The sequence below is a fragment of the Ambystoma mexicanum genome, chromosome 1q (genome assembly GCF_040938575.1).
Source record: "Ambystoma mexicanum isolate Mex_15411 chromosome 1q, UKY_AmexF1_1, whole genome shotgun sequence".
Lineage (NCBI taxonomy): Eukaryota > Metazoa > Chordata > Amphibia > Caudata > Ambystomatidae > Ambystoma > Ambystoma mexicanum.
The window spans coordinates 1,231,253,575-1,231,281,084 of record NC_090922.1 but is presented as its reverse complement, the minus strand read 5'-3'; the positions used below and the strand labels follow the sequence as shown (position 1 = coordinate 1,231,281,084).

Here is a 27,510-nt window from a genome sequence, read left to right as displayed (position 1 = left end):
GAGACTAATATATGAGACATCAGATGAAAAAAAAGCAATAAAGGTCACCATAAGACTGGACAACCAAAATATACACTTCCTAGTGGATACTGGAGGCACGGTGAATGTGATGAATAACAGAATATATGGGAAAATAGCACATTTGTATCCCTTAAAGTCGTCAGGAGCCAACATATTTCAATGGGGTGCAGACCGTCTATTATCTGTAAGAGGAAAATTCACATGTGAACTAATACACAAGGGTATCCACATGCCCTCTGAGGTGTTTGTTATTGACAGTCCAACAGAGGGAAGGTGTCTCATTAGTTGCAAGACCGCAACTGATTTAGAAATCATCAATGTGAACTACAATAAAAATGAGACAATATGCACAACAGTGGGTAACGACATCTTTCCTACATCCTGGGCTAAATAGAATATCATCCCTATCTATAAAAGAGAACTTAGATCTAATCCATTAAATAATTATAGGCCTACTGCAATATTAAATGTAGATAGTAAGGTTTATTCACACATCTTGCTGTCCCATTTGGATTCCTGGGCTATTGGGGTCGGTGAACTCAACAAGTGGCAAATCGGGTTCAGGAAGAATCTTGGTACCTAGCTTAACAGGGCCACTGCAGAGAGTATTCATATTCAACATCTTGCATGGGATGGCAGTCTGTGTTCATAGCATTTATAGACTTAACTACTGCATTTGACATGGTTGATCGAAACTTGTTATGGACTAAACTTAATGACTGTGGGATTCCATTTGGTCTGCTGTGTTTGTTGATAGGTCTGTACTCAAACTCTGAAGTCCGGGTTTGATTGAATAATTTATGATTGCTCTCCCGCCCTATTCAGACCTCTTATGGTGTTAGGCAGGGGTGTGTGGTTGCTCCTTTCTTGTTTGCCATATATATTGGACATAGGAGACTACTTAAGATCTGTCCCACTTATTACCCCTAAATGTGTCCACCTTTGCCCTAAGTGGTTGCTATGTGCAGATGACATACTGTTATTTGACTGTACTGCGGTGGGGTTAAAGCGAATACTGGATGCTTTTTTGAAGCACGTTGACAATCATTTTCTTTCTATTAATCCAACCAAAACTAAGATATTGCAATGTACTAAGCACAGGTTAAAATGCTCATATAACTGGCACATTGGTGGTACATCTACAGTAGAACGAGTGTCTTCATTTATCTATCTGGGCTTTCTTTTATTGTCCCACCTCCATAAAAACAGGCCACAGGAGTGGCTTAAGATGCGTGTGAATACACTAGCGTGTCAGCTTGGGAGGGTTGACCCTCTTTTGATAAGTTCTCACTCCTGCTCGCTATTAAAGTGTATTAGGGCAAAATTGTACCTAAGATACTTTATGGTATTGATGTGTATTCTTTGGCAACTGTGTGTTATTTAGAAACGTTGGACGGTGTAATTTGTATTTGGAGAAGGGTTTTACATCTCCCGAATTCTGTGCCTATACATGCTCTGAGATATGAGCTTGGGATTGTCTCTTTAATGGCACAAGGACAATGCAAGATCTTAGCCATGTTACGTAAGATCTTTTGCCCCTTGTGAAAGCTCTTTGTATGTAGATTTGGGGCTAATCTTGTGTGTGGATGAATGCAACCTATTTGTACTACCAAACTCTCCTGGAGGAGTCAGCTCTCTCCTTTTGTGATCTTGTAAAAAACCCTGAGAGGGCTAAGAAAGTTCTGTATGAATTTGATTGGATGAAATCTACGCAGTTGATGCCTGCCTAGGCATCTTTTGGACATCTCCAGAATGACCACAAGAGGTTGGGTACTTGGGTACTTTGGCCCCATACTTGGCAATTTATCCGGCAAGGTATGTTAGGACTACCTTTCAATGCTTTCGACTCAATCTGTTGGGAACTAAATTGTTATTGTTGAGATTGGGCTTGCTGGACTACTCTCAAGCAAGGTGTAGTTTTGGAATAATGAGCTCAGTATCCAAAGCTCTAAACATCTCTTGTTAGATCGCCGGGCTCCACAAGTTTGGGGTTTAAGATGTACATATCTCATGACATTTTCTCAATTATTTGACCTGGGGGCAAAAAATTTAATTTGGTCACAATTCTTAGGCGGTAACATGACATCTACTATGAAATTCAATGTACTTAATGAAATTCTGCACGAAACTTTGCATGTTATTCAATTAAATTGTGTATGTAATCTTGCATGAAATCATGTATTTGATGAGATTTTTAACTCTGTTTTTTAAATTGTTTTCTTGTAAGTGTATTGCGGTTTTCTTTTTCTTTTTTGTTGACTTTAATGTCACTGTATTATTTGTTAAAGGTTATGGATCTGAGCCGTATAACAATAATAAACAAAAAATAAATAAAATGTCTCTCCTTTTAGGGAGAGTTTGCAGAGGTTCATCCAACGCTTTACAACAGCTAGGCACGGCTTCAAATTTTGATCTTTGGAAATTAAGTGTCCGGAGAGTCTGACATCTGGCTTTGGCTACCACCTGTGCGTCATACACGCACAACTGGAAGTCTATGTTGTAGGATCTGATGATGTCAGTTAAAGGCTTAACGTGGGCATTAAAAAGGAGAGGGAAGTGTGATGAATCTTGGGGAACGCCAAAGTCCAGGTTGGTGTGATAAGGCAGAAAGGAACAGAGCTTGACTTGTTGTCATTACTGAGTGGATTTTAGCCATGTGAGCACAGAGCTGGTGATCAGGATGCAGTCGTGTAGATGCATGAGACGGGTTGAGTGGTTTATGGTATCAACGGCTGTCGAAAGTTCCAGAAGTATTAGGGTGACCGGCTGGCTTGAGTCAAGATCTTTACTGAGGTGTCCACGATGTTAAGGATGGCTGTCTCTATGCCATGAGATGGGTGGAAACCTAAATGACTGGAAGTTCAGGAGTTAATTTTCAATCAAATGTTGAAGTAAGGAGATGGTGCGTTTTTCCATGATTTTGCCCATTCTGGGGAAGTTTGAGTTCGGGTAGTAGTTTGCGGGTAAGAATGGGTCAAGTGAAGTTTTTGTGAGAATGGGGGCATGCTTTAGTTGGGAAGAGAAGGTATCATGTTGGAAGGACTTGTTAAAATTGAGAGAGATATCATGGTTTAGAAGCTCGGCTAGGAGAGTGGAGAGTCCAGGCAGGGATCTGTTGGGGAGCTACAGCGGTCAGCAGTTTTAATAGCATTTAGTATAACATTGGTCGAAAAAGGACAAATTTGCAAACTGTGAGGCGAGAGAGAAGGGAAGTTGTGGGTTGGGATGGGGATATTTTCACTCCGAGAAACTGGATCTTGGTTAAGAACTCCTCCCGAGGTTGGCTGCAGAGATTTTGTGAATGGGGCATGGGCTGGAGGTAAAAGGTGTAGCTTAGTTTGTTGAAGGTGTGGTCGATTTGGAATGGGGGCATCATTGTTTTTGGACTTATTCATAGACTGGGAGAAAGCTGCTTTTTCTGGTCTGGCAATAGTGGCTGGCAGACTATGGTGTGACAGGAGGAGAAGGCTTTAGAGATTTTATGAAGTAAATGAAAACGGATAATAGGTAGAGATCAGAGCAGGACATGGGTCTGGTGGAGAGAATTGGTAGTGAGACTAATGGTGAATTTGAGGCCCAAGGAGTAACCTTCCTCATGGGTTGGGACACAGGGGTGGTGAGTGAAGGGAAGAATGTAGATGTCAAGAATGTCCGAAGTGATGGGGTTAAGTTTTCAGCCCAGGTATTGAGGCTGTTTGATAGGAGCGATCCTTCCTTTGAGGTGGTTGTGTACATTGATTGCGAAAGATGTAGTTTTGGTAAGAAGTCTGCAGAGAGCATCGAATGTGACTTGAGTGGATGGGTTGAAGAGGCCTCTTGAGGTGATATGTTCAAAAGACTTGGATGGCACAGACTGTAGTTGGAGGTCATAGAGGGCCATGATAGCAACACCCAATCCTCGCTTCACTTGTCTGTTTTGGAAAAGGCATGTCGCACTATTTGGGGTAAGATCACGTAGCAGGCTGACATTGTGTGGGAGATCCAGGTTTCTGTGATGGCCCTGATATCGAGATTGTTTTCACAGATGCGGTTGGAGATCAGCTGGCCTTTGTTGGAAATGGATCTGGCGCACAGGAGGCCCATATGAAAGGGTCAGGAATGTTGGATTTTGGTGGGGAATTTGTGATCCTCATTTGGGGAATGGTGGTTGGCACGAATGCTGAAGGACTTGATTTTGCTTATGATTTGGGGGCTGCTGAAACCTGGGGAAGAAGCGAGGAATTTAAGCATGGGGGGTTCTGGAAATACATGACGTGGGGACTTTGTGGCAGGTGGGTCCCTCATACTGGCAGTATGATCCTCTCTTGGGACTGAAAAGCGCTGTGTGGTAGGTGTTTCACTCTTATGGGAAGTTACTTTGTGGAATTGTGGTGGTTACGGCATGTGCGATTTCTGCAAGCCAAACTAAAAAAAATGCTTCGCCTTTCCAATTTCATAAGGCCTCCTTCGTATCCACATTACTACTCAAATGCTACAAATATTATCCCCATCATGAAGGGCTATTACTCCAGTCATGCATTCCCATTCCTTGCAAGTACCAAATACCAAAATGCGATATTTTCTAAAGCTTAACATTACATCCTGCGAGATAACCTGCGAACTCTGACCTTCATTAACAGTTATATTAAGGGAACCCACAATTTAAATGGCTGAACAAATATATGAATGCTGCATGTGATTAGAGACCTTTTTATTTAAAGAACACATTCGTTTTTATTCGCACTTAAATTGACAACTAGAACAAAATGAGTGTGCAAACACTTTCAATCAGTCAAATGGACAGAAAATGACCATTCTTTTAGTACATCTAGACGTGGTTTGGGCACAACAGAAATCGCGTGGGCATGCATATCCCATTTCATTAAAGGTTTTAAAACGATGTAAATATTAAAAGTGGGTTTCAACATTATAGAAGCGTCCACCTTTCCATAACTCTTAGCATTTTAAAAGCAGTAATTAGAGCTAAACATTTTAGTTGTGCCATTAAAACTTATTCAACGGCCGTGAAGAGACTACTCACTTAGTTCTTTGGTTTTCTGCAGTTCCGCCTTCAGATCACTTGAACGGTCAGAAACACCGAGAAGACTTTCATGCTCTCTACTGCCCTCCAGAGCCTGAACAAAGAAATGTGCAACTCTTAATAACACTTTTAAAAGACCCCACGTGTACATTTAATAATAAGCAAGAGAGTACGAAATATATTTAATATTTGCCTTCCATTATAAAGCTGCAGCTGTCAGTGAAGACTAACAGTTACGGGGATACCTCAGGCGCAACATTTATCTTAGAAGCAGGGCAATGTATGGCAACACAGATTGAAATCCTGGTCCCTACATTGGTTCGAATCTGGTCTCGCGCATAAAGGATCTTTTCCGGTGTTAAATGCATAAAAAAAAGATTAATTTAAAGCATATTATGTTTGAATCAACTAAGATTTCATGAATCGGAGCAGGGATTGAAACCACATGTTTTAAATTTCTGCTGCATAAATAGATAATTTGTAAATAACTACAACAATTAGCAAGAGGAAAACTGTACATCATATGGTTCACGGTGTCACTATACAGTGTATTTAGCAACTGAAATTCAAGGCAGGTAAAATGTTGGGGAAAGAGATACTCAGGGCTGGGGGAGGGCAGATGTATGCAAGCTTTTCAATTGAGCAAAGGTAGCAACAGTATTTGCCATCTACCGCTCCAGCCTCCTCCTGCCACTTTCACTCCTTTATCCCGTCAACAAAGCGCAAAACCTTTCTGGAGAGTTGTGGTGGATAGGATTGACCAGGTTTGGGGCATCACCTATCCACGGAATCCATTAGCAATCATTTTGCAATTACCAAGGAATGGTTGCAAATATGATTGGGTAATATGGTGTTGGATTGCCAAAGTTCTGTTAGTAGCTACTAAACAGATATTAAAGGTCTGGAAGACAAGAAAGAAACCAACAGTAGAGGATTGTATTTTAGATGTGCAAGTTCTATCTAAATATGAGAAGACTATGTTTTATAAGCAATGCAAAGAAGCACGTTATGATGAACAATGGGGGAATTTCAATGATTTTTATGGGTAACCCATCTTGATCGGAATTGTGTAATAGAATGGGTTTGCATCACGTCTAATGGATACGTTTTGGGGGAGAGGGTGCTTGTGTTGTTATGTTCACTTGTTTTGTGTTGTCTGTTATGTTTGGGAATGTCAGGCCACCGTTCATGGCTACGTTTTTAAATGTGTTGCGGTTAATATGCATTTCGAGGTTACTGTTTTCTTTGATTCAGGTTTATGTTGTTACCTGGATGATAGCCTGTTGGCCTAGTAACATTTGCTTTGTACTTGATATGTTTCTTTCTTGTTGAAAACAAGAAATAAAGTTTGGAAAAAAAAAACTAAGCGCGAAACCTTGCCACTCCTACTCTTCAACCTCTTCTCCGCCTGCAGCCACTTCGGGTCATTGTTTCCATACAGAGTAAATAAAGAAGTGGATGACTTCTAAATAGCTGCAGGTAATCTTTTGTTAGTAACTGCTTTCTGCCACACCGGCTCACAGGCTCTTTTCCATTATGCTCCTAAGAGCACACTTTCTACTCACATTCTATGCTCTAGCATGTCATGACATGCTAGAATGCTACACTCCTCCTTTCATCATAATACAATGCACAACAAACTACAACTCTTAATTTCTCCTATTACAAAGTTACAAGGTAACAAGATGCATGCCACATTGATAGGTACAGCACATTTGTCGAAGAAAGGGACTTTCTATCCAGCAGTCAGTCCAGATTTCGAAAGAATCACAGAAACAGCCCTGGTGGAAGTTAGATCTACCATTGCTGGAATTGTTGATCAAGGCAAACTAGCTATGCTGCTGTTGTTGGACCTGTCCGCCGCTTGTGATCTGGTGGATCATGATAAGCTGGGGGACAGGCTAACAAAAGACGGAAATTGCCCCAAATTGGCTGCTAATTGGTTCAGATCTTTCTTGGGCCTTAGTAGCCATGGGGGAATGTAAATCTCAAGAAGCCCTACTCTACTGTAGTGTCCCGCAAGGGTCTAGCGTATCACCCTTGCTATATAACATCTATTCCAAACCGAACTTTGATGTACTGGACAATATGGGTGTCAAATATGTGAACTACGCTGATGACACCCGGATCATCCTGGAAGTATCTGGTGATTATGAGGCAGGTTCGATTCTTATTAGTAGGGTGTTCAATCTCATCAAAGACTGGATGGGGAAAAAACTCCATGGCATTGAACAACAAAAAACCGAGCTCTTAATTTCTGGAAGTCCAGCAAAACTTAAGCTCCTAGATCCCAAATATGAGGCCTTCCTTATTGGAGGGGACAGAATCCACATGTCCAGCCAGGTTAAAACCTTGGGAGTGTTGGGGGGCGCTGTCGTGCGCAATGAAAATGGCCACCCAGGTACAGAGCTCCGTCCCGACTAACATCTGTGGTTAAAATATCCTGATTCGGAGCAACCCGCTGACAATAAAAAGGAGCAGAAAGCGCAACCAACGACCCTTACAATAAGCAGAAGAAATCCTGGGTGAAAACGTTAAGGTGGAGAGAAACTACGGCGAAGAGAACTTCGGGCGGCAGGGAGAGGAGGCGCGAGCCGCATCCCAGCGCCGCACAAGACCGGGAGTGAGCCGCTGACATTCTAGCTGGCTAGTCATAGAGATCTGGAGGCCTAGCACGACTAATCACTGAGGCCCGGTCACAACTCCTTGAAGGCGGAGAAGACCAGTTCAGTGAGATTACACACTGCATCTCTCCTGCGGCGGATGAAGTGGAGGACTGAATCGATCGAGAAGAGAGGCACTTGAACAAGAAACGCCCTATACATATTCGGACAGCACCTGAGCTGCCCGTACCGAGGCTGTCACGGGGGTGGCTGAAGAGAGCCTGAGCTGCGCCGGAGACAGCGTTACCTGATCCTGACGTGTGGCAACCCGTAGCAGGGGCCGGGAAGAGGTTGCAATGAGGTAGGAGCGCCAGGCCCACGCATGACATCGGGCTCGCTGCCTGTCTCTACCTGGGGCCTGGTGGAGCAGGGGAAAACGCGGGGACCTCCGAGCGCCCCCCTTTGCCCCCCTGCCGACTCATCAGTAGTGGGTGCGGGCGGCAATCCTAAGCCAGACAAACACAGCGGCCGAACGAAGGCCTGCGCATCAGTGGCGGTGGAAGAAATGACAGACTAGTAGCGCGGGGCTGCAGCCCACCAACAGCCCAGAGGGGTTCCGCCGTGCAATAAACAACGAACGGTGGCAGCGCCTGAAGCCTATATTCTTCAAAGACGTTCCAAATACCCAAACAGGTGAACATTAGAAGCTGGATGTACAACTACTATATTACGTGGGAGAGCACAACCCATTCATAAATAAATAGCAGAAGCTAGTGCTGACACCGGTCCGGTATCCCCTAGGCAAAACACAGAAGGCGAGGGGAAAAGACTGTTAAAAAACAAGGATCCTGCCTCTAGGGAACCAACGCGATTGCACGGGGCACGAGAAGCCCACACGCAGCACAAATAAACATCAAACTAAGCTAAGGTAATGTTACTTGAAAATTGATGTACACTAGGATCGGTGCAATCACACAGCATACTACGTAGGAGAATGCAACCCCACTGGTAGCAGAACACGTAAATCTGAAAACAGCGCAAACAAACACCACACTAAGTGGGAAAACGAAACACAAAAACCCACAGACAGAAGAAGCCCGCACCAACTTGGAAAGTGAAACAAATGGACAAAATACGGCAAAGAAAGTGTCACGGCAGGGGGAAGAAGAACCCAAACACCCCATAGCAACACATTGGAATACAGAGAATACCTGTTTAACACAACAATGCAGAAGACTGCCAAACCCACACGTGCAAACCTAAGAGTCTGATCCTACATAGGTGGAGGAAACAAAAGGGATACGCTGTGACAGTGACAGGGATTACCACACTCGCTGGCCACGAAGAAGCAGCCCTGCTGCGGACACAAAACGCACTCAAAAGGTGCACGATACTATGCCTTCTGAAGCATGATAAACCTGTACAACTAAAGGCTGCTTTCTGAAAAATCCAAAAAAAGCCTTGAGAGGAGAAATCAAAGACTAGAAACTCCGGATAAGCTACTACACTTTACAAACACGACTGGTGTGAAAATACGCTATGGACTCATTTACTAACAGCCAAACTGCAGACCCGGTGCCCGATACACCGACCACTTCTAACATCCGGAATGAAGCGGACAGCGAGGACAGAGTTGACAAACTAACCACCATAGTCCAAAACGGATTCCTTGCGATAAACGTGAAACTAGACAATATAGTATCAACCATTGGATCACTAAAGGCAAGGGTAGACAAAGAAAGCTCCAGAATTACGGAAGCGGAAGGCAGAATTAGCAGCAGCGAGGACACCATTGCTAACCACGACCGGGATATAACACATTGAAAAATTATTACATTAAAATACAAACCAAATGTGAGGACCTCGAATCTCGTTCTAGGAGAAACAACATAAGGATTGTCCGTGTTTCTGGAAAATTTGGCAAAGGAGCAATGGAACAACAAGTTGACTCTCTCCTGAAGACACTCTTCGGACCTGAGGCTTTCTCCGAACATTTCCTTGTGGAAAGAGCACACTGCAACCTGGCCCCAATGCTGAAACCCGGGGCACCACCCCAGACGATCATAGCACGCCTCCTCAATTACAGAGACAGAGATATGATACTCAGAAAGGCTCGGGAACAAGGTACGCTTTACTACGAGGAGAACCGCATACATATATACCCGGACTTTGCGGCAGATTCAATATGCATCGATATTCCCAGCTAAAAAGAGAATCCAACACGGGGGAAGAGCGCACTTCTTTGAAACTCTGGCAGCGGCCATGGCCTACATAGAAGCTTATATACCCATACCCCCGGAAGGCCCTGCACCGGATCAAAAGAGCAGGCCCCCCTGTGGCAGACTGACACGGTACAGATATTTGAAGGAACAGCGCAAATACTCTCCACAATGATGGAATGGAATAAAACAGACATACGCGGGGTGTACCGCACATGAACAAGAAGCCGGGATGTGAACCTGGGCCGGCGGCCATGTGGCGATAACATGGCAACCCCAGGAGATCTCCAAAAGTTTGGAAGGCGCAATCATCAAGTTGGGGCAGATGATGGGGGTGGCAGGCGGGTGGGACAGGGAAAGGGAGGACTGTTTGTTGAACAGTTAAAGAGTTGAAAAAGTTTCTTTAATAATGGTCTAACAGATAATGCATACCAAACAGTACTTTCACCAGAGTACAACGGTGAATAGATATAATGATGAACAATGCCAGCAGGGGTAACGGGTTGAAGATTAAACTCCTGTCATGGAATATTAGAGGCCTGAACAATCCCTCAAAGACCAGAAAGGTTGGAGCATATGTGAACAGACACTCCCCACAGGTAGTTATGCTACAAGAAATACATACACAGGGGCCTAACAACGCAAACATACTTGCCTCCTAGGGTAAGCAGATATACCACACAGAATACTCTACTCAAGCCCGAGAAGTCATAACGCTGCTACATCCATTGCTAGGATTCCAGATAGAAGGACATAAAATCGACCCCCATATGTAATGGTATGGGGAGAGATGGCAGAAAGATCAGTTGTACTAGTTAATACTTACGGTCCAAACATAGATTACCTAGACTTTTACCTCAGCATATTGGAATTATTGGCAACACTGGACACCTCTAGCATAATATGGGGTGGGGACTTCAATCTGGTTCTAGACTTAGAATTAGACAGATCCTCTAAAGTCAGAAGGGCACAAACCAAGGCATCCATTACACTAGACCAGTTCATGCCACAATTGACAATGAGAGACGCATGGAGGGTGTTGCACCCATGCACGAGAGAATATGCATATTACTCGAGTGAACACGACTCGGAATCGCAGATCGATTATTGACTACTATCTGAGGATGTCCTGAGGGGACTTGAGAACTGCGAGATACATCCTCGAACACTGTTGGATCACTCCCCGATATCCCTTGAGCTAATATTTAGAAATGCCCCAAAACCACAAAATAAATGGCGAATTCCCACAAACATACTTAAAGATCTTAATGTGACCGAATCACTATATATAAAAATGGAAGAATTGTTCAAAAATAACATAGGGACGGTGGATAGATACTCAACAATCTGGGAGATGTTCAAGGCCTGGGTGAGGGGGGGGCACTGATTTCCAAAACTACGATACTACTGAGGTCAGTAAGACGTGAACTAGCCGAGACAGAGACACAACTCCGAAATTTGGAAAATTACTATAGCGATACCCAAAGTAAAGACACCCTAGCAGAGATAAACCAACTCCTCAACGATTTTGATAGGCTTGCCACAAGGAAAATACAATACATAGCAGCTCCAACCAGAGCGCGCAGATATGGGGAAGTGAACAAGGCGGGAAGGGCCCTGACCAACCTCATAAGAGCTGAGCGCCAACATACTCCAATCACAAGCATTCAAGACAGGGAGGGTGTGGTAGCAACGGGGGGTCAAGCCATAAACCATGAGTTCTTGAAGTTCTTTCAAAGACTATATTCAAATAACGATAAGAAAACAATACCAGATATACAAACATACTTAGATGACCTGGAATTCCCGACACTCCCATTAGTAGTTAAATGGCCCTAGAAAGCCTGATTACTGAGGAAGAAATCACAGAAGCTATAAAAGCATTGAATTCGGGGAGGGCCACGGGGTCCGATGGATTGGGGGTGGAATTATATAAAGAATTTCGGAAGAGAATTGGTCCCAATTATGCTGAAAGTGTGGGAAGAGGCACTGGAATTGGGTGAACTCCCGGAGTCTATGCATGAAGTGATAATAACAGTGTTGCCAAAACCCCGCCGCCCTCCACAGGACATGTCATCGTATAGGCCGCTCATAAATGCGGATGTCAAGGTGTTGGCGAACAGGCTATTACCAAACATGCCGACTCTGATCCATCCCGATCAGAATGGATTCATCCCCACAAGATCCACAGCTTTGAACTTGCGCAGGCTGTTTGCAATAATGGTGCAGATAAATCCAGAAGCACAGGCTGTGGCGGTATCCCTGGACGCCGAGAAGGCATTTGACTTGGTGTCTTGGGTATATCTCCTCGAGGTGCTCGGAAGATATGGAATGGGCCCCAATTTCATTAAATATGTTAAATTACTGTATACAAAAACAGGAGCAAGAGTGCTCGCAAACAACACGATTTCTGATTTATTCACGCTGGGAAGGGGTACCAGACAGGGAGGGCCATTCTCACCAATATTATTTGCACTAACCATCGAACCAATGGCTATAATGGTCAGACTAAAACATTGAGATAAGCGAATACGAATGTCAGGCCCGCCCCAGTCAATCTCGCTATATGCGGATGATACTTTATTGTATGTCCGGGACCCTAACACCAACCTAGCACCCCTAATGCAAGACATATATAAATTTACCGACTACTCAGGATACAAAATGAATAGTGAAAAATCGAAAATACTCACACTGACACCACACACCATACGTCCGACGATAACGGAGAACCTCAAATGGGCAGCCGGACACATACGATACTTAGGCATAATGATATCCCGAGACAGGCAGACACTGTATATGGATAACTATGAACAAATTATACAAACGCTCAACGTAAAGTTTCAAACATGGGCTAAGTTGCCTATCTCCTTAAATGGTAGAGTTGCCATCCTTAAGATGGTGGTTCTCCCCAAATTGCTCTACTTGTATGTAAATATACAAATATGGCCGGGTAGAACCTTCTTTGAAAAATTAAGAGCAATGGCATAGACATTTGTGTGGGACGGGAAGACCCCTAGAATGAAATGGGAAAAGCTCACCGAACCTTATAGTACAGGAGGACTGGCGGCACCAGATTTCGAATTATATTATTTGGTGGCGCAAGCGCAATTTGTAAAACACTCGTATGACCGCTCACCCCATGTATGGCTTGAGAAATTTGCAGCATCTCCCATTGACCTCCGCTCCATTATATTTAATCTTCAATACAAATATTCCTGTCCCTATGACCCAGTGGGGACCACGGTACGTGCATGGATAACATTGTACAAAAAACTGAAAATAGAAACCCCATATGACCCAGATGTCCCACTGTGGAAATACCCCGGTATACCGCCCACGCTGGACAAAACAATACAAAGACATTGGGACCCGAACAGGGAAGTTCGAATTCGTGACATGTTCCCGAATGGGAAATTTGTGACCAGGGAGGAATTTGGTGGGGCGATAGGATGGGGACCACTTAAAACACTTGATTATCACAGGATGAAATCGGCATTCAAAGCGCGTTGGCCACTTTTCCCAGATGAACCACCCTCACATGCGTGCATACAGGCGGCCACGTCAGGTACGGGACTGGGAGTCTCCAAACTATATTCATTAGTACAAACACACATCCCCACAATAAATGATACCAAAACTAAATGGGAAGAAGACCTAAATACAAGCATCCCAGAGGAAACATTGACCAAATATTGGATGCTTATGAAATCGTTGTCACTGAATGCAGGCCTTCTACTGGTTCAGTTCAAGATCCTAAATAGGCTCCATTATACCCCAGCTAAGATGGCTAAATTCTCAACGGGTCACTCGGGGGGATGCCCTAAATGCAAGACAACACAGGCAGGGTCATATCATATGTATTGGGAATGCCCTCTAATTATCACATTTTGGAAAGATGTAGAGGAAATACTGGAGGAAATCACACAGATCCCAGCGACCCTGTCTCTGCAAAAATACCTATTTGGAGACATAGGCAAACAGGCTGAAAAGACCAGGAGATTGTTCAATGTCTCCTGTGCAGTAGCCAAAAGATGTATATTGAAATGTTGGACAAACCCATTGCCACCCAGGATTGAACACTTTCTCAGTGATTTGACTTACGTAAATGAATGTGAGGAACAATATACATTGACTGTGACACCAAGCAACCGCCCAAAGGACATACGGGCCCCATTCAGGAGGTACCTATGCGAAATAGCCTCAGATGAGGAAACTGCTGTGTGAGTGAAATATAATTGAGGAAACATGTATTTAATAATATGAGTAATATATGTACTGTGATATGCAATGTGCAATAAGTTGGTTGAATCTGTGTTGACCATCAATAAAAAAGAGTTTAAAAAAAACAAACCTTGGGAGTGTTTTTTGACTGCCACCTTGATTTTAAGACGCATGTCTCTTATGTGACATCTAATTGCTCATATATGACACAGCTCCTATGGCAAATTAGGCCTTATTTGTCAGAAGACAACAGGGCTCTGTTAGCTGCAGCAACCACTAATTCCAGGTCTGACTATTGCAATGGCCTGCTGGCCGGCACTACACAGACAAATGTCAGGAAATTGCAATTTGCCCAGAACTGGGCCGTTAGAGTCATCTGTGGCATCAGACGATGTGATCATGTCTCAGATGCCCGGAGAAAACTCCATTGGCTGCCGATACAGCAAAGGATCCTTTTTAAAACATCCTGCATAGTTTGTTTATTTGTTTGATTGTTTATTTGCATAGCGCCTATACACAATGTGTTTCAAAGCACTTCAAGGAGAGAGAGAACATAGGAGAATACAATTACAATTCTTACAAGTCCTTGAAACAATTAAGAAAGTGAAAACATAACTATCAATCAGTCAGACGACATTTCAGATAGTGCAAGTGCAAGGAACATTTAGGGAAAAGAGGGGAAGGGAAATGAGACAAACCAGCAGTAACATTACTATGCCTGACGACAATTGATATAGTGCATGAGTATACAGGAGGAGGGGCAGGGGGGTGGGGGGTGTGGAGTGAAGGAGAAGGAGAGTAACAAAACAAGCAACTATAATAAAAGGTCGGACAACGATTCAGAAAAGTGCTGGGGGATGGGAGGAAGACGGGGGGAAAAAAGGGGAGACAGACAAGCTGCTATCAAAGGTCACAGAACAAATGATAAAAGTAAGTGCTAAAGGACATGAAATGGGGGGGGGTGGAGGAGAAAGGGGAGGTGGCTGCAATAGGCCAGCAGCTACGATTACTAGGTCTGACGGACTATAACAAGACAGGGAGAGGGGAACAAAAGAGGAGGGGAGGGCAGGTGGAAGGAGAGACAGGCAGCAACGATTACTATGCCTAACGGTAATTGGTGAAGTGCAAGTCTAAACAGGCAAGAGGGGGTGTGAGGGGCAAAGTGGGGGGATGTGAGGGGGGACACAGAGATACTAACGGGGCACGGAAGACACAGAGATATTAGCGGGGCAGGGGGCACAGAGATTCTCACGGGGGCAAGAGGGGACACAGCTATACTAGCGGGGCACGAGGGGACACAAAGATATTAGTGGGGCAGGGGGGCACAGAGATACTCATAAGGGCAAGGGGGGACACAGAGATACTAACAGGGGCAGGGGGGACATACTCACGGGGGCAAGGGGGACACAGAGAAACTAACGGGGGCAAGGAGGATGCAGCGATACTAACGGGGCACAGGGGACAAATTGATACTAACGGGGCAGGGGGCACAGAGATACTCACGGTGGCAAGGGGGGGACACAGAGATACTAACTGGGGCAGGGGGGACACATGGATACTCACAGGGGCAAGAGGGGGCACAGAGATATTCACGGGGGAAAGAGGGGCACAGAGATACTAACGGGGGCAGGGGGTGACAAAGAGATACTAATGGAGGAAGGGGACACACAGATACTAGCAGGGGCAAGAGGGGGCACAGAGATACTCACAGGGCAAGAAGGGACACATGGATACTCACTGGGGCAAGGAGGGATACATGGATACTCACTGGGGCAGGGGGTCACAGAGATACTCACGGGGCAAGAGGGGGCACAGAGATACTCATGATGCAGGGGGGACACAGAAATACTAACGGGAGTAAGGGGATATAGAGATACTAAACAGGGGCAGGAGGGGAAACAAAGATACTAGCAGGGCAAGGGGAACACAGAGGCTCACGAAGGCAAGGGAGGACACATATATATTCACGGGGGCATGGGGGACACATGGATACTCACGAGGTCAAGAGGGGGCACAGAGATACTCACAGGGGCAGCTAGTGGCATACAGTGGTGAACAGGGGTAGACAGGGTCTTCATTGTGGGCCTTAGCTGGTGTGTCTGCTCCCACCTCCCAGTTGTAGCCATTGGCTTAAGGGCCAAAGACAACCAACGGGAAAGGGGGGCGGGAGCTTGCCCAGAGGCAGGAAAAAACATTTCCATTAATTTACAAAGTCAATATGAGGAACGGCCATCTTGGAAGGCCTAAAGGCATAGTGTCATTAAGCAGGGCAAAACATTTACATGAATAAACCAGGTAGAATGAGAGCAGAGAGCAACAATGCAGGTCACACCAGCCATAAGGACACAGGCATGATCGGATCGTGCAATTCCCAACACAAAATGAAGTTCGCTCGAAGCGGCGCATTAAAGTCAAAAGAATGTCATGTTCCTTACCCCCAGCAATGCTCTCAAAGTTGTTCGTCTGGCGCACGTAGAGGGTGCTGGGGAGCGGAGGGAAGGTGGCTCCATCCGAAGAGAAGGGCAGGAAAGTGCAGGAAATGTGCTTGAAATGTCTTGCCAGGAAGGCTCCTGGTCATCTTAAATTCCGTATTAGCAGACTGCCGTGCAGACAGGCGCTTCAGTCTAATAATAGGGACTTACTCTTGCAACCTCGCACCAGACTTAAAGGTTTTGGAGATCTGAGTTTCAATGCTTGGGGTCGAGGAGCCTGGAACAATCTACCCCATCAATCAGACAACTGCCTCGTTGGCACAGTTTTAAAAAAGCCCTCAAAACTCACCTATTTGATGGCAAAGGTATGTAACTCCATCCCTACTTGCTTCTCATGTTGACACAGTCTCAGCGCCTCTTACTGCACCTTTTTATATCTTTCATGGTTGTGTGTTCTGTCAGTGCTCTGAGGCCCGCGGGTGAGTTGGTGCTTTATAAAAATTCTATAGAATAGAATAGATAACTATGTACAAAGAAAATGGCAGACATCGAGCATACTATGTATATACATCCAATGACACCTAACCATCCACTGTTCAATTTACATATTCAAATATTTTGGCTTGTAGCAAAGTTCTAGATCTATCTCTTACCAACGAATCGCCTTTACAATCCTCTTGCTGCCTCTTCTAATTTGCTCTGCCGTGTCTCTATCCACACACGCATTTGCTCACTTTGTTCATGTTCCACACTCTCCTATCAGATGTCTTGACCGCACCATGTAGGCACTTCATCCCTTTAATTGGTTTAGACCATTGACCTGCCTCTCACATTCCCACCAAAAGCTTAATATGCACCCACTCACCCCTTTCAATGCTGCTCTTTTTTGTCGCTTTGCAGGTATCAAATCGCAGTTTGTTCCCTGCTTGCCTTTGATTTTCCCCTCGCACCACCTCCATATTTAGCACTCTCCAACCTGCTCTACCTACCCAGGGAGGGCATACCCCAGCATTGGGCTTGCTCCCACTGAGCATTTCAAACAGTGACACACCAGTGCTGGTATGAGGGGTGTAGGAATGGGCCTTTTGATCACCGTAACCAAAAGCAGCCCCACCCTTAAAGAGTACGTGTACGCTTTGTCCGTAAAGCAATTTTATTGCACAAACGGCCGGGAGGGGTTAGATGACATCAAAGAGTCAAACTAACCTTGTTGCCCAAACCACACAAAACACACATTTTATACAATTTGCAACAGTTAAAACACTCCCAAGATTGTATTACAGTCAACCCCCACACAATTGGTTAAACCTATGCAATGTAACATATTCCCTTTAGTTCCCATACTTCTTATTGGATACATTTATCTAAGCACCATCCCATTTAATGTATAATTGCATGTTTCATATTTACACTACACCCCTCTCTAGGGCCTTTCCATATTTGGTCATAGCCTCATCTTCAAGTTACACAGTTTACACAACTTACAATTTCAATTATCACAGGTTCCATCTGGTTAGAAACCTATACCCCTACTTGTGATGCACGCAGCCATTCTATGAAAATACACTTGATTTGAAGAGGAGAGGAACAAACACATTTCCTTTTGATCTATTATTGCTGATGTCCACATTTAACTCTAAACTATGCGACTTACCAGTCCAGCCCACATGAACCCAACCCACACCTTCACAACTCTATTGAAAAATCATGATCTACCGGTGCTCCTTTCCCCACAAGCAAACCGCATCAGGTTTAATTGTTCGGCCCTAAAATCCAGCCCTATGAGATAGCCAGAATCAGCCTGTGATTCAATAACAGACTCTTATATACTTACAGAGATTGCATCTCCGCTTCACAATGCACCTAGGCCATAAAAAAGGCAGGCCGAAACTGACCATCTGATATTCAACGCAACTGCTTCTGTCCTTCCCCAACCTTGTAAAACTAGTTCAATTGCCCAACCCAGGTTTTCAGCTAGCGCAACTGCTAACTTGCCAGAGAAATCTGTGGCAAAACAGATCAGTATATTCATACTGGCCAAAACCTATTTCCCCAGAGACCCTGATGTATCTGTAGATCCCGATGTATACATGTATGTTCAGGACTACCACATCCCCTCACACTGATTTTCCATTTGCAAATCTACCTCGCAAGCACATGTAGAACTCCTCACTGCCTGATTGTTAAGCGCTATGTGACGTGATACACCTATATTGCATTTATATTGTACCAGCAGTTTTGACATTTATCATGCTGTGCACATGCAATTAGAGCATTTATCAACTAAAATACAAACAGTAAAAATAACGCATATCTCGTTCCCATTAGCTACACTGAATCATTCCAAATTGCCACATTATGTCAACATCACTGTCACCCCATCCACAGATATGGCACGCACAATTAAAACTTCTCTTTACCCGTGGGACCTTTAACTACCCCAACAGGGGTAAACCTATGCACCATCATTGGTCTCCTCAACAGCCTTCTTCCAATCCCCACCTTCCGATATTGCTCCATAGATTCTGTTCTTGAACACGTGATTAAATCTCTCCACTATACCATTTGTCTTTGGATGGTAAATGGAACTCGTACGGTGTTCAATTATATTACTTTTCAGGAATTGCTCCATTTACTCCGACACTATCTTCACCTCATTGCCTGTTATTATGACAGATGGATGTCCTGCTCTTTGAAAAATAGTCTCTAAAAATGGAATGTCCCTGGTGCAAACGTTCTGAACCCAACCTATTTTTACCTACCTGGATAGCATATGTACCAACACAATGCAATACTTCAAGCTTCCTTGCCTCTTCAATGGGCCAACTATATCCAACCCCACATGTTCCCAGGGCATAGTGTGAATAGTCATCAGAGTTATAGGTTGTACTCTGCTGACATATGCTTTCCCTGAATCTTCACAAACTGCGCACTCGCGCACCATCCTTTCCACATGCCATCCACTCAAGGCCACCAATAAGAGCAAATAATCTACTAACTGCTTTGTCTTGGACATCCCTTACTGTCCTTCATGTGCTACTTGCAAAATCTTACTTCTCACATCTTCTGGCGGAATAATCTTGTCCCCTCTCAGCATCATACAATTTTCTATTTGTAGCTCATCACAAACCACCTTGAACACTTCATATTTTTCTCTCACCAGAGTGCTTCACTGCTCACTCCACACTTTAACCTTTCCTTAATACCCATCAAGATGGCATCTGGCATGACTGCACTACATTCCTCTTGGGAGACTATGCTTTCATTGACACGTAGACCTTGTTCATCGTTCCCATGCTCCTCCTTAACCAAATTCATCAACCAAGAAAGACAGTCTGCTGCCCTATTTCTGACGCCAAGTATATGCACATAATGATCAGATTTCTTTTTCCACCTCTTCCATGGAATTTGCGGTTCACCTTGAGCTTCCAAAAATAAATTGGGTGGAGGCACACCTTGCATGCTTTCACACTTCTTGCATTATGTGATGCATGCTCCTGATCCATTTTTTTTCTTTTCCTTTTTTATTTCGATACGCAAGACTGGCACAAAGAAGAGGTTGCACCAAGTAACGATAGAAGTGAAAAAGGAATTATTGTTTGGTTCTTGTATTGAAGAGGTAATGACACAAAAAGGAGTATGCTTTAATAACGATCACTGGGCCAAATCAGTCAAACCTTGGATATCCAATATGGCTGTCATATTGGAATGGAATAGACAAAGATCGCTCAGACTTCATAGGTAACCCACTAAATGTAAAGAAGAGGCTGAGAGAAATGTACTGGATTAACACTATTTCATGTACAAGAGAATACAATCAATTTCTGTGCTCATTTATAAGAACACAACTCTTAAGACTCAGATTAAACCTCCTACCAACGGGGGAAGTTATTCAAGCACGAAAAAAAGAAAAAGAGGAGGGTGGTGAGATTTGCCAAAGGTGCATACCTGCCTGAAAACCAGAAACCCTCTGACACACACTGGTGGAATGCCCAAGGTTGACATCAATGAGAGCAAAACATTTGGGGCGGTTCTTCTGTACAGCAAATTACTTTACGGGTTGAATGATCTGTGGAATCGTATGTCTGCGGTTGCTGAAACCTTTTTAACATCCACGATTGTGAACATTTGGGATGAACTGGGTAGACTTGCAAAATTGGATTCAGCATGATCCATTGAAATTAGACATGCTGATGAATTCAAGAAAATGTTTATTTTAAAGATGTTAATAATGTTTTAAGGATATGCGTTGTGTTTTGTGACGAATTTTGAGCATTATTTATGCTTCTGAAATGAAGATTTGTAAATGTGTCTAAGATAAAAATTAGATAAATTTCACAATAAAAAAATATATATATATATATATTCAATGAAAAAACTTTGTTAAAGGGACGTTATGGTTAAGTTGCACTAATAAAAACCTATGAAATTCAATGAAAAAACTTTGTTAAAGGGACGTTATGATAAAGTTGCACTAATAAAAACTTATGAAATTCAGTAAAAAAACATTGTTAAAACGACATTATGGTTACAAGTAAAATCGAAAAACCCCTGAAATTCGCCAGTTATGGTAAGCTAAGCAGCCATAACTCCCGCCAGCACCATGCACTGCTAAGACTAACACCCAGGACAGCAAAGATGACATCACAAATATCATTGATTTACAATTTACAAAGTGTCACCTTAAAACTCTGCAATTTCCCACCTTCTAGAATCATTTTTAACACATCTATACATTTTTTGCAATTATTTCAACAAGTTTTGCACCCGTAGATATCTACGAACATCTTACTTCATTGCGGACCTTCCAGAGAGTGCCACATGACCAGACGCTGGCGCGCGGCATGATGACGTGTCCGAGAACCCGCCTGCACTTCACGATAAGATCCGTCCTTCGCGGGCAGTTTGGAACTGCATTTTCTACTGATCTAGTAACTTTCAACTTCAAAATTTCCCTTGCACACCTCCTACACCTTTTCGTACTCATTATCCATTACCAATCTAGTACACAGTACATACTTGGAAGAATTTTATCAAAACTGCTATTTAGCTTAAAAATGGCATCAGTTATTGCCATCCCCAAGAGCCACCACCACCACCAGCTGGAGGAACTTCACAACAAAAAAAGCACACTACTTTCAAAGACAATGAAGAGGACCAAGAAGATGAGGTAGAGGAAGTGCCTACTTCTAGCACTAAGATCGAATCATGGGTGTACCAGTTCTTTGCTACTGTTGGGAGTGTACCAAAGGCTAAAGCTACCAAAGTGAAATGCACTGAGTACTCAGTCGCAGACTAGCTGGACAGTACTCCTACGGGACCACCTCAATGCGCCACCACACCAAATCCAATGACCGCAATGCTCTCAGAAAGGTTATTCCTTTCTCAGAAAGTAGTAAGCTGTCTTCCTCCACCTCATCTTCCTCAAGAAATACTGTTACCACACAGCCTGATGTCTGCATTATAAATAAATAAATAAATAAGGCGGGCTACAGGCCATTATCGTCCATTGCAGCCCCTGAAATGGGGGGATAAAGGCCATTAGCACCCCTGGTTCCCAAAGCGGGAACCCAGGGTGCTAAAACATATTTATTTTTTTCCTATAGCAGGACGCCTGCGGAGTCCCGCTGTAAGAAGGAAGGAAAATCCTTTTCCAAGACGGCCAACATGGAAAGAGAAGGCGGGGCTCCATACACAGCCCCTCTTCCCTTGCCATGGCAGCCCGCAAAACCCTTTGAACATATTACCACAGGCACTTTTTTTCCCTTTCAAACCTATCCTACCTTCAAATAACTTTACCACATAGCCGGTCCCAGGTAGACATAGCCACTTTATCACCATTTTTCGCCCCTAGCGGCCATGGCCAGTAGCCAGATTGTCCGTGTCATAACCTTATGCCATGACCCAGACAATTTGGTTACTGCCCACGACCACAGGCTATACCTCAGTCACCAAAGGTATATGACTATTTTTTGTACCTTCATTTGCAAAACCATGCTTTAATGTCCTTGCCAATGCTCCTCACGAGTTTGCTCGAAATCACCAATGTTTTAGTTTTAAAAAAGTGTCAAAATGTATGTACATCAATAGTCAAATAACTTAGAACACATTCGACAAAATCCATTCAGTCTTTACACAAACTGTGAAGGTTTGGTCTATAATCTTTCTCAAAACTTTTGTCCACATTCGTCAAATAGCAACAAAGTTATAAGCCATCAAAAAATGTTGAGACCCCCCTCTAATTTGGCCCCCTCTTGAGAAAATCCCACCAAACTTTAGTAAACCGTTTATATCTAGATCCAAAATCATTTTGCCAAATGTTGTGCAAATTCGCCAAATGACACCACATTTATGTGCCTTTACAACATTTTGGGACCCCCCCTCTAATTTTCCCCCATCTTGTCAGAATCCCAAAAATTTTGGAAAACCATTCAGGATTAGTTCTAGAATTAAATTGCAAAATTACATGCAGTTTCATTGAGTGGCGCAAAAGTTATAAGCCATCCAAAAACTACTTTTCCCCAACCCTGTAATGCAGAAATAGGTACAGATGTCCTAGGACATCTGAAGTGTCCGCAAACACCAGAGGACTGTCCCAGGACATCCAGAGTGTTCGCGGACCTTCGGGGGGTGAAACAACCAGTTTTTTTGGCTTTTTATGGCCATATCCAATCGAATCCTCATCCCCCCACCTCCCCAGAGATTGTTTGTCGAGTTTGACAAGTGAAATGCTGCTTTTTTTTGTTAAAGTTTTCACTGCGCTGTTCGCGGACCACAAAAAAGTCAGCGAATCGAAGATGGCGGGCATTTCAAGAAAACAGACGCATTTCACGTTTTCTCACCATCCAATCAGCGGATGCGTCCCGGTGTCCGTGGACTACGCAAAGTCCGCAAATTTTTCTGGCCAATCGGAGGCCAGTCCGCGGACAGCACAGCCAATCAGAGGCCAGTCCGTGGACCGAACAGGGAAGTGAGTCCGCGGACCGGACATAGATATCACTAATTTTTTTGCCTTACGTTTTGGTCATTTAAAAACAAACGACTGGACGGATTTACACCAAATTAAAAAAAAGCACGCTTTCGGGTCCAAGCCTCCGCTCCTGCCACAAATTTGGTGAAAATCCATCCAGCAGTTTGGGCTGTGGGCGTGAACAAAGTTTTTCACCATTATGTCTATGGGGAAAAAAAGACATTTTGGGACCCCCCCTATAACTTTGCCCCCCCTGGACCAAACCTCAACAAACTTTGCAAAACAATTCAGAGTGGGCCATATACTTTTTTTTTGCAAAGTTTGGTGAGGATTCGTCCAGGGAAGTTATAAGCCGCCCAAAAAGTGCTCTTCCTATGGAAACAGCAACCATAACTACACAGCCAGGGGGGGCGTGGCCTGGAGCTCATGGTGGAAGGAGGCTAAGGCGCCGAGCTCCGGCCGAGACGCCGCAACACGATCCTGGTTTGACCGCATGCAGCTCACCTCTGGGCGACAAACTCAGACACAGGACGGCGGAACACGCCGCCGAACAGCGACAACAATCCCGAGAAGAAACGGAGCCGGGAAAGTTAAATTCAGCCCTGCACGATCCCTCCCCCTCTCCACCCTCGCCTGCGCTCAAGATGGCGGCCTCCGCGTAGCACTAACGCTGCCAGTGTTACCGCGACGGGCCATCGGCGTGAAGCTCAGCACACGGAGAAGCAGGACAATTGCAGATCCTATTTCGGGGAACATATCCCTTCGCAGCTGCGAAACCGCGCACTGGGCGCCCGAGGCCCCGCCGACACGTGAGACGCCGCGAGCCACGGCCAACGAGATCCGGAACTGCCACCGCTGGGGAAGACCAACGGACACGGCGCAAGCCGATACCCGACCCCTCACCCGAGGACAGCACCGGCATACCTGCGGCGGAGATCAACGCTTACGAGGTGAGGAGACAGGGGGGCCCCGTGAAACTCCATAGCGACATCACCAACCGCCACACCAAGCCCGGCACTCCTCAACCTCCCTCGATCCTGCTACAGGAAGATAATCTGAGCCCCTACAAACATTATCAACTCATCTCACGCTGCCTGGGTAAAGGGAAACACTCTCGCAAAACTTGAGGGCCGCTACCTCTCACCGCGCCACATTCCCGCAGACCTGCCATGTCCTCCAGAGGCAAACCAAAACCCGCTACAATGGATAGCTATGTCTCTACTAAACTCAAAACTACAGCTGACCAGCACTTCCCCAGCCCTGATCCTACGAAAACGAAAAACGCAGACCCCCCCGAGAGCCAAGCGCAAGTGCTGGAAGCCATAGCATCTCTGCGCACCTTCATCGACACCAAGATTGACGAATTTAGGTCGGACATTCAGCTTGTGCGACAAGATGCCAGGAATTTAACGGACAGGGTCGCCACCTCTGAGGCAACCATTAAAGAGACAACAGAAAACACAGTGGAACTGCGGGCCAAGGTGGTGGACCTTGAAAGAAAGGTGGCCTATCTCGAGGCGAGAGCCGAGGAGGCCGAAGGGCGTGCCAGAAGGAGTAACATCAGGATACTGGGAATCCCTGAGGGCGATGAAGGCCCGAACCCCACCGCATACATAGAAACCTTACTGCAACAAGAGGTAGGCGCAGGTAAACTCACGCAAGGTTTCGCTGTCGAGAGGGCACATAGATCCCTCCAAAAGAAGCCTCCCCCGGGCTCGCACCCTCACCCAATAATAGCCAAAATACTTAACTTCCAGGACAGGGAAGTCATCCTGAGGCACTCCAGGGAGACTGGCCCAATTGAACGCAGCAACTCAAAGATATCCGTCTACCCAGACTACACCCCAAAAGTGCAAAGAGAGAGAAACTCATTTGTTCCAATTAAGGCCAGGTTGCGGCAACTGAATTTAAAATATATGCTGCTCTATCCATCCAGGTTAAAAGTCATCTATAAAGGCCGCTCGATTTTTCTGGAATCCCCAGCGGCTGCCAACATGTGGATGGAGGACAACAACCTAGCCCAAGGCGCGGACACCCATCCCAGAGACAAATGACCGGACCTAAAGAGCAGGTCACACGTATCATGCATGTTCGCCGACACTAGATCTCACCACAAACACATCCACTTTGCAACGCGGAAGCAACCTACGCTACAGCTCGTAAGCTAAATGCGGCCCTCGCTTGGCCCCACCCTGGACACAGGTCTTCGCCCCCGTGAACAGACCAGGACAGGCCAGTTGCCTGACCGACCCCACTCGAACCCGACGCCCGGATGGGTTCCGACGGTGCGAGAGCGCCTGAGCACAGCATCGTTAATGCAGTCGCTAGGAGCACCAGTTACAGTTACGTTAGTTGTTATGTTAGATGCACAGTCTCCATATTATCACATTCGAACGGACAGCAGAAGAAACCGACACAGCACCTAAGCATAAGCCGGAACGAGGGTCAAATGATGAAACTCCTCATCAGGATACCAAACTTTCTGGGCAGACCCACTGGGGAGGGGACGAAAAAGAGCTCCCACACATCCAAATGACATCACAGCTAAAGATACTGACTTGGAACGTGCGCGGGATGAACTCCTACCTGAGAAGAAATCGAATTCAATCCTACCTTCGTAGAAAGAAGATTTCTATAGCAATGCTCCAGGAAACCCACCTGACGGCGGATTCCTCGTCCAAAATGGCGGAGAGATGGGGAGGCATTGGAAAGGGAGCATCATACTCCAAATACGCACGCGGAGTCTTCACATGGGTGAACCCAAGCGTTCCGTTTCGCCTACTGGGATCGGAAGCTGACAATGAAGGCAGGTACCTGATACTATGGGGTACCATTGAACACACTACAATTTGCCTGGTCAACTCCTACTTCCAACAACACGGAATACCATCACATGTCACAATGTTGTGCTCTAAATTAGCCCACCGCAGAGAGGGCACCTTCATTTGGGGAGGCGACTTCAACTGCGCCAGCAACGGCGAGCTAGACAGGTCGGCGCCCCTACAGCAACCACGTAATGCCACTGCCACGGCTCTCAACAACACCCTGGAACACTTAGACCTGGTGGACATATGGAGAGTGCAGCATCCAGGAGAAAGATGCTACTCGTATTACTCTGCCCCGCACAAGATTCACACAAGGATTGACTACCTTTTCATTGACAGGGAACAAGCTGCATTGGTGGAAGACACCACATACCTAGGCAGATCGATATCTGACCATTCTCCGTTGGTCATGCAGTGGAGGCTGAGCGGCCCCAGGCCCCCGATTCCGACATGGAGACTGTCCCCCATGGCACTTACTGACCAAGAGTTCAAGGAAGTCCTTGGCATTAAGCTCGAAGACTACATTGACAACAACAGAGGGTCCGTATCGAGCTGGAGTACGCTGTGGGAGGCGATGAAAGTGGTAACACGGGGCGAAGCCATTTCTGGAGCGGGTGGTATCCGGAGACGCTTGAAGGAGACGCTGGAAGAACACGAAGCAGAAATAACACGCCTTGAGTCCCACTTAGACACCACAGCCGATATGGAGGAGACCCTGAGGGGGCTCCGAGACGAATGCCGAATGGCCTGGGACAGACTGGCGAAATTCGACTTTGCAGCCAACACCACCAAGGCGCACAAAGAGGCCGATAAACCAGGTAGACTATTAGCATGGCTGTGCAAACGAGAACATCCAAGGCACTCCATCACCGAGATCCAGGATGAACATGGAGTGACACATAAGTCACAACTGGATATCAACACCGCATTCGCAAAATTCTACTCTGAGCTCTACTCCCACGATAACCAAGTACCCAGAGAAGACATCAGAGCCACCCTCGACGAGATCGGGCTCCCAAGACTGACCGCAGAACAGCGAGAAGCACTAGACAATGAGATCACTGCCGATGACATCAAGGACGCGATCAGATCCCTAACCACCAGCAAGGCCCCGGGGAGTGATGGTCTCCCGCCAGAGTTCTACAAAGCTTATGAAGCCACCATTACCCCGATATTACTGGGGGTCTACACGG

General features: G+C 45.3%; 1 protein-coding gene across 3 annotated transcripts in view; it reads right to left on the bottom strand.

The window, feature by feature from the left end:
• ITGB3BP (integrin subunit beta 3 binding protein) overlaps positions 1 to 27,510 on the bottom strand; it is a 610,626-nt gene that overhangs the window by 207,883 nt on the left and 375,233 nt on the right. For all 3 annotated transcript variants that reach the window (XM_069642005.1, XM_069642006.1, XM_069642007.1), the window contains exon 6: positions 5,042 to 5,135. In XM_069642005.1, the coding sequence (XP_069498106.1) occupies positions 5,042 to 5,135 (94 nt within the window). The remainder of the gene's footprint in view (positions 1 to 5,041; positions 5,136 to 27,510) is intronic.